General features: G+C 34.8%; 1 protein-coding gene across 1 annotated transcript; it reads left to right on the forward strand.

Moving 5' to 3' along the window:
- Positions 1-1,021: 1,021 nt before the first annotated feature.
- On the forward strand, positions 1,022-2,302 carry LOC141640926 (protein FAR1-RELATED SEQUENCE 5-like). The gene has a single exon (XM_074449604.1). The coding sequence runs from the start codon at positions 1,022-1,024 to the stop codon at positions 2,300-2,302; it is 1,281 nt and encodes a 426-aa protein (XP_074305705.1).
- The last annotated feature ends 7,271 nt before the right edge of the window (positions 2,303-9,573 follow it).

Here is a 9,573-nt window from a genome sequence, read left to right on the forward strand (position 1 = left end):
AGTAGATTAGAATAGATTACTCTTTAATCTTTCCACAAATTACACATTAATCTCTCCTTAATTATTATTCAAGTTTATTATTCAAGTTTATTATTGGGTAATTAGAAGATTATTGGGTTTATTGGGAGATTGACAACCTTCCATCAATCATCAAGTTCTTCTATTATTCTTTGCATTATTATTTGGATCACCTCAAGTTTGGTATAATTCCTTTACTCTTTAATCTTTATTGTTCATTTCTTCATTCTATTATCATGTTTATACTTGTTGTGATGATTGACACCATTAATGACATGTTTCCCATGATAATGAGTGAGTAGTCTCTTGCTAGGATTAGTGGGTAATTAGGGGAAACAAACATGGGGATTGATTCATGCTTAATCTAATATGTTCACATGATTAAATTGCTTGCTTGTTGTGATGTCAACTTTATGCACATGTTATGTTTGATGAAATGCTAAGCCTATGAATCCTTGCATTTTTACCATCTCTTATCTACTCAACTTGACTTGTAAGATATAAACCAACTCGAGTCTTGTTAGACCATGCATAGAAGTTGAATAGGAGGAACGTAAGTCGACTTGTAGGTGTTGTACAATCTAATCGATTCGGCTCCGGGACCCAACCCTTCCTATGAACCGTAAGACATAACCCAACTCGGTTCCTCCACAACATTAATTGCTTGCAACTTTGTAAACATGTTTGTATGATCAACACCATGAAATCCCCCATGACCCCATGATATCCTAGCACTTTTAATCATTTGTTTACATCTTTCCTTTTTTTGTTTGCTTTACTTTATTGTTTGCATTAGTCTAGACACAACTACAAACCCAACCAAATTGTGAAACTAGCATAAATTGAGATAGATAGACTTAGAACCCAAAGCACACCGTCCCATGGATCGACCTCGACTTACCGCTAACTAGTAGTTTGTTGAGTATTATAAATGTGTTTGATTTGATGAGTGACGACATCATCCGGATCAAACACTAAATTAACTAGGATTGGTTGTAGTGCTATGATTGAGTTTCGCTATAATGGGGATGGTTATGTTGTTTTTCAGTTTCGTGAGTGGCATAATCACCGTCTTTGTTCACTTAGAAATCAACAGTTTCAAAAAAAACACAGGCACCTCCATCTTTACCATAAAAAGACAATTATTGATCATTCAAGGGTTAATCAAGGCCCAACAAGGGCATTTAGAAATGTCAAGGAATATGTAGATGGCTATGAGAATGTTGGAGCTCAACTGGTTGATTTTAAGAATTTTGGAAGGGATATCAAATGTTTCATAGGAGACCGGGATGCTCAACTGTTTGTTAACTATTTTGAGAATAAACGTGATACCACTGAAGGTTTTTACTTTGCTTATGAGGTGGATTCTGGGAAATGTTTGGTTCATGTGTTTTGGTGTGATGCAGAGTCTCGTAGAAACTATGCTTTGTTTGGTGATTACATCACTTACGATCCAACTTACAGTACGAATAAGTATTGTATGCTTTTCACTCCTTTTACTGGCGTAGACCACCACAAAAGGTCAGTTACTTTTGCTTCTGGCTTGCTATTTCATAAGGATGAAGATTCGTTCACGTGGGTCTTTCAAAAGTTCCTTGATGCTATGGGACAGGGAGAGCCACACTGTATAATAACTTATCAGTGTGCTGGAATAAAGCTGGGTTTGCGTGCTGTCTTCAAACATGCTAGGCGCAGATATTGCATGTGGCATATCATGCAAAAGCTTACTGATAAGGTTGGGCCTGCAATATCCAAAGAGACTGATTTTGTCAGCCGTTTGAATGCTATTGTTTGGGATGCTGAGTTAGAACCTCTTGAATTTAAAGAAAAGTGGTGTCAGTTGGTCAATGAGCATAATCTTGAAGGTAATTCTAGGTTGTCAACCATGTTTAGAAAAAGGAGAAAATGGATCACAGCTTATTTTCGTGATGTTCCTATGGGTTGTCTATTACAAACAACTCAACGTTCTGAGAGTCAGAATAATTTTTTCAAGCGTTTTGAAAATGCACATGGTACACTTGTTGAATTCTTGATGCGGTTTCAAAGCGCCATTGATGTACAACGCCATACTCAAAAACAACTTGATAGAGACGATGATTGTACTCTTCCACAATTAGCAACTTCTCTTAAGTTGGAAGCTCATGCTTCCATGGTTTATACAAATTCTGCTTTTGCATATTTTCAAGTAGAAGCTTCTGCTTCTATTTGTTCCCTTAGTGTTGGTGGCTTCACATCACCTGCAAACGGTATAGAGTTAATTGGTATTGTTGATGCCAGAACGTAGAAGACCTACCAAGTTGTCTACAATTCTCTAACCAATGATGCTGAATGTTCTTGCAAGTTGTTCAACAGGAAGGGTATTATTTGTAGACACATTATCTGGGTTTACTCTGGAAAACAAGTATACACTTTGCCAGATAAATACATTCTTATGCGGTGAACCAAGAATGCACACAAGATCCCTTTTTATGGTCCACATGGTGAGTTAATTGAGGATTTTGATGCCACTGATTTAAGAAAGATGGAAATGTGCAAGTTGTGGTCAGAGTTCTACGCGACCATCAGTCTGCTCAAGAATGTGTCTACGAAGGACATCACTGATCTTGTTGACACACTTAAACAATTTAGGGTGAAACTCAATCCCCAATCAGAGTCAATGACCAAAGAGCAGGAGTTGGAGATGCTTCTTGGGTGCAGTTCAACTGAGGTGAGGATTCTACCACCTCGCCAGGCAAAGAACAAGGGTAGCGGGAAGAGAATGATCTCCAAAAAGCAACAATGCATAGCTAAAGCGGAGAAGCCTAAAAGGCTTTGCTGCAATTGCAAACAAATGGCTCACCATGATAAACGTAACTGTCCTAATGCTTTTGTACCTGATGCTGGCAATAAGGTATGTTCACCATGAAAAGTCTGTATGAAACTTTTTATATATGCTTTATGGTGACGAGTCAGAAACAATATCACATGTTATTTTAAATAATATCACATCTTATACTAAACAGTATCACTATTTGACGATAGCAGAATGTGATATTATTTGACGATAACAGAATGTGTCAACGTATCTGTATCAACTTTCTTTTCTATTTTTCTGGTAATTTTAGAAATAATATCACACTTTATACTACACAGTATCACTGTTTGAGGATAACAGAATGTGATATTGTTTGTAATTGTTCCGTGATAGAAACAATATCACACTTCATTTGAAATAATATCACTCCTTATATAAAATAATATCATTGTTTCACCTTTTTATATTTTTCAGGGCAGTTCAGATGAGGATGATGCTGATGATGGTTGATCGGTTGAAGAAGTTTTTGTTGATGGCGTTTATGAATTATAGCAGCAGCAAATAGACGACATACTTTATGACTAGTATATGAATATACACCACAACCTTCATTAAAGTATAGATTATACTTTATTTTATATAGAAAATACTGGTACTCGGAGAATATTTGATTATTTTATTTGTCTCAGTTGTCTTGTTTTTGAATTTTGTGATACTGAGAAATAATATCACACCTTTATTGGGTTATTTCATGAGAATAATCCATCCTATGCTCCATCTTCTCATATTAATCCATGCCCGTGTTTAACTGAGAATAATCCTACCTATTGCATCGTTTAACTTACAATGAACTCATGGAAGGGAAACCTAAACAACCGGTCCCCCCCCCCCCCCAATTAGGCAACCTGAACTTCATCATCTTCAATCTACATCCCTTTACTCCATCATCAATCACCAAACACAAAAAATCGTAACTCCCAAACTAGAAAGTTTGATTTAATAATTAATAATCTATGGTGCAGGAGATAAACGATGAAGATCACATAAGACAAACCAGATTACAAACAAAAATCCCAGCTATATTCCTTCACAACTCAAAGCTCAAATCAACCAAAATCACATGTATAACCTTCACATAAAGAGCCAAATTTACAAAATTTCATAATTAAGACAAATTGTCGCCAAAAATACGCACAAATTTCAAACAAAATACCCAAATTATAAGGGGATTTGTTCGAAATTTAAAGGATAAGCGATGACGCGGTTTCAAGAGCTTCAACAATAAATAGCCAACTTCTTTGTCCCTAATTACCATCGCCATAGCTTGATTATTACAATCTATTAAACAAAAACCAAATAAAACCCGAAATTATTCAAATTGGACCATCTTAAAACCACATAAAATCTACAAATTTTCCCTCTTTTTATCAAATTAGGGTTAATTCCTCTTCTCTCGAACCAGATTATGCCCCATGATTGAAGAGAATGAAAAGTTTTGATTTCCTAGTACTCTTTTAACAACCACTGTGGTAAAACTTAATTTTCATTACTTCTTTATTAAATTACCCATCTGGGTTTTTGGGATATTTTATGTTAGATTTAGATGGTAATTGGTATTAGTGATGTTATCATTTCAGTCTAATTTTGTGTTAAATTTAATGAGAGGAATAAATTAAGGAAATAAATAAGGTGAAAATGGGGAGAATTAAAGAACAAAATAAAAGAAAGAAGGGAAAGAAATGGAGAAGGCAGAACAAGAAATGAAAAAGGAAGCAGAAGATATGAATAAGAAATGGACCCCACATAATGACCTGTTTGGAAATGGGTGATATCAGGTAAATTATGTGATCAGTTCAATAGAAGTTAAATGACCTCAAAGATTGGATTTTTCCCAGTTAAACACGAGGATGGATTAATATGAGAAGAGGGAGCATAGGATAGATTATTCCCATGAAATAACCCTTATATTTATATATTTCACATCTTACTCTAAACAGTATCACTACATCAGAACTACTATATATGCCTTTTGCTTTAAGATTTCACATCTTGTGTTTTGTGTGTTGTCAAAATACAGCAGTTCGAGTTTATATTTAAACAATATCACAAACATCAAATCAAAATATGGCACTTCATTATATGCTTTTGCAGTTTTCTAACACAATATCAACATGTGTACACAACAATATCACAACATTCTAAAAACAATATCAACGTAAGATTTAAAATTTCATATTCATAGTGTGATATTGTTTAGTAATCTGTGTGATATTGTTTATCAAACTGTGTGATACTGAGAAGCAATATCAACCTGTGTACACAACCATATCACAACATTCTAAAAACAATATCAACGTGAGATTTAAAAATCCATATCCATAGTAATATTTTTAAGTAACCAGTGTGGTATTGTTTAGCAAACTGTGTGATATTGAGAAGCAATATCACATCAATTATTACACAATATCACACCAAACGTGAAATAATATCACACTTTAGCAAGAGTTATATGAGATCCAAAATAGCGATCACTACTTTACCATTATAAAAAGTTACCATTAAATTCCTTCTTGTACTAACATTACATACCATTTAGTTTAATTACAACTTTGTTCTAACAAATATAGTAGTCCTAATTCCTTCCTCTACCTCTACCGTGGTTCTTAGGATTTGCAACGGTCTTAATCCTGCCACGTTTGTATGTTATTGCGGGCTCGTTCCTACGATCTTCACCATCTTTTCCTAAATCGCTCCCATCAGAAAGCAAATCAATACTAACAGTCAGTTATTATTTCTGGACACCTTTGTACTAATTACTTTCTACCTTTTTGTATATAAACTTTTAAATGCTTTGGTTTTTACCTTTTCCTAGGAGATTGCCGAAGAATTGGATATTCTGTGTTAATAATCGGTTTCTTAGTACAATCCTCCTTTGCTGTTTCTGGAACATCTTCTTTATTTGTCTCCTCCACAATAACATCAGCGTTCTCTTTTGTTTGACCTTCTGCCATTGGTACTTCCTCTTTCTGCTTCCCTTTCATCTTTTTGTTGTTCTTCCTCGTTTGCTTTAATATCTTCCAGATTTCGTCCTTCCCATCTGAAAATTCTTTTACTTTTTCGATCAAAGGTGTTCTTTTCTCATTTATGTCAGCTAAAAGCAATGCTGCTGCTATTTCTAGCCAGTAGTATGGCCTATACACTTTTTGGTTCAGGTCGTCTTCAAACATTACACCCTTATATCGAATCATGTGCATCATTAAGAAGTTTCCAGACTCAGTATTGTTCATCTCTGTCTTTTGCCAAGGGAAGTTGATGTTGACAACATCAAACGTTATTATATCATCTGCTCTTTCCACGTTCTTCTTTGCTAAGTAGTCACTCATGTGCTCCGCCTACAATATTAAGCTTAACCATTAGTGATCATTTTACAAACATTGAAATTCATTATTTCAATGTTGATATACGAAAATAATTTAAAGAACTATCAATTAATCATAGCACCAAATCTGCAACTTTGTGTATTTGTGTTTGCTCCCAGTCGGCGTACTCTTTGTTGTCCAGCACTTCCACTGTTTCGCTTTTCAAATTTATACAAATACAGAAATAATGTTCTTTCCATATCATTGGAATAAAAACAAGATCTGCTTCCAGGTTACAGGGAACTGTGTTTTTTCTAATGAATTCGTCCCATTCTTCGAACATCTTTTTTTAATCAATTCCCTGTCTACAGTTCCTTCGGTTTTATTTCCTGTTTTGAATATATATGTTAAAAGTCCTATTTTTGTTTTAAAGAGTTATTATATTTAATCAAACTAAATGGACAGCTTACCATGTGTCGAATCCCAAAAAACATTAAACCTGTTTCACATTTTTCTGTCTGCTCAATCTGGTTCAGAATTAGGGACCAATATTCAATCACATTGCTACTAACGTGCTCATTTGGAAGCAACGACAATATATCGTTTCTGACAAGATATTGATCATTACTGAATTGGGCAACCACCTCACTGCTCCAAACATTAACACAAACCAAATTAAAACATTGCAAACAATATCACACTTCTCTAAAAACAATATCACACCCCTTAAGAAACAGTATCACAAAAAATAGCAGTTTTGACAAAAAAAAAAATTAGTGCAAACAATATCACACTTCTCTAAAAACAATATCACACCCCTTAAGAAAAAGTATGACAAAAAATAGCAGTTCTGACAAAAAATAAAACTACCACGAAATTAAAATAGTGCAAACACTATCACACTACTGTAAAAACAATATCACACTGTTTAAGAAACAGTATCACAGAAACATACTCTAATGGGAAACTGTGGTCGTCCAATAGGCAGTAGTCAAGCACTTGTTTCCTCATGGTCAACATCTTTGCACGCAGTGATTTGTTAGCCTTCATAAACCTTGAGACGACCTCCACCTTAGAATCTGCCACACCACAGTTGTACGTGCTCCCAAGGCCATCTGATTTCCCCCTACTACTCCTTCCCACCACACTGGCAGAACCATCTTCTACCACAACTACAAAAATATTTATTTTTGTTATTTGAATATGTAATGATTATATATAATGAAAATAAGTCAGTGTTGAAGAAAAATAACCTGGTTTTTTGGATACAGGAGTTTGAACATTCTTTTTCCCACCTTTCCCACCTTTCCCTCTCTTTTTTTTGCTTGCTGCTTTCCTTTTTGCTAGTAATTTAGGTAACAATGTCCCTTTGATTACATTAAGGTTTGTAACCTTCCTCAGGACCTCACTCCTAAATTTATTTAAATCACTCAACACAAGCGTCGCTTCACTCCTCTTCTTTTCATCATTCAGTTCACATTTAAAATCCTCACCCACAAAAAACATCATGTGGAACATCATGAATAATCCACAATTCAGGTTCAACTCCTTTGTTTGCCAATCAAAGGTGACATTTGTCAGCACATAGCCCTGTACTTTCACCCCACTTTCATAACCTTTACTGTTGAGGTAGTGCCCGTAAATAGCCCCATGTTTATGTTTATAATAAATAACTATCAAATTCCAATCTTAGCTAACAAAAGCATTATATCCTTAGTTCTTATTTTTAAATATAGTACTTACAGTTAAATGAGCAAGGTGTACATGATCCTCGTCCTCGAAATTATCATATTCTCGGTTGTCCAAGTAGAACATTGTTTCCCTCCTGGAGTCAATACAGACGCAAATGTAGTGGTCTTGATATAGCAAAGGTATGAACACCTATACAAAAATATTTTATAGAAAATAACAACCGTCATTCACAGACCATAGCATACAATATCACAAGTAATGAGTGACAATATCACAGAATATATAATACAATACCACAACTAAAATAGTTACCTGATTTAAGAAACAATATCAATATTTACTTCTGACAATATCACATAATTAACTTAACAATATCAGAACTAAAAGTACTTTTAAATTCTTACCATATCTGAATTCAAATTCAGTGGATGTTTATACTGATTTGACCACATATCCCATGTCCTCCATATGTCTTCCTTCAGTCTTGTCAGTTCATCAACATTTTCTTCATCTACAAGTAAGATTTTCTCCATACCACACTGTTTGTTTATAAGAGAATTGATTAGTCGTATTAACACATTTTTACATGTAATTTATAACACAAGGAACACATGAAGTTTATGTTTTCCATACCGAGTGGGCAAGGCCATAGAAAATCCTTGTCGGTCTGTTGTTGTCTTTCTGCGCCATTTGGAACTGATTGAGCAATATTGCCCATGCCTCAATAACCACTGCTTCTATTTTAGTGTCAGGCAACAAAGACTCAATATCGCTCTTTGGTATGGAATGGTAAATACCAAAGTCACAGACAATCTCTCTATACCATTTTCCAAAAAAAATAGCATATTAGTTTTTAATTATTATTATGTAGTAGATTAATTAATGTCTTACATTGAAAAAATAAACTTACGTTTTCTTAATCGCATGATCTGTAAGTAAGCAATAATCCATGACTTCTTTCCGACGCTTAAAGACAGTTTCAAATAAATTGTTTTCTCTGAACATGGAATCTGAGACAAGTTGAGCATCTTTGTCTGGCAAACCACAGTCCATAGTACACCCCAAATTATGAGGTAACATATCCGCCGATTCAGGTATTTTGTTCTTGTTGTCTGCATGCAACAAATAGTCATTGATGCTCCTTGTTCCCGCTGTTTCCAACTGAACATTTGGGACACCCTCCTTCATATGAGTCCCCACACTTTTATCATAATTCTTCTCCGCATCCATTTTTCCACTACCTTCTTTGCCTGGGCTTTTAGTATTTAGCTCCTCACCATTTGGTACGTTGTTAACAGTTTTCTCAACATCTTCTCCAATTCCCTTCTCAACATTTGTTACGTTCTCAACATTTGATGTCTCCTCATCTCTTTTTCCAGCCTCCTCATTTATTTCCTGAACCTCTTTTTCAATGCTCTCATTTGGTTTATCTGTGTTAACTTCTTCAACAGTGTTGGTCCCTCCTAAACCAACATTGATTACACTTTCATCAAGCTGGGTAAACACATTTGTCTCCTCATTTATTTTTTCACACTCTTTTTCAACAGCTTCTTGATTAAGTGTATCACGATTCAATTCTTCATTGAATTCCCTTGCAACAGCACTTCCTACCCCTACACCAATATTTGATATTACATCATTCAATTTTGAATTCATGTCATTATCCAGCCCATCATCTTGGTCTTCATCATCACCACTGTCCAAGTTAGT

Source organism: Silene latifolia, chromosome 2, assembly GCF_048544455.1.
Source record: "Silene latifolia isolate original U9 population chromosome 2, ASM4854445v1, whole genome shotgun sequence".
Lineage (NCBI taxonomy): Eukaryota > Viridiplantae > Streptophyta > Magnoliopsida > Caryophyllales > Caryophyllaceae > Silene > Silene latifolia.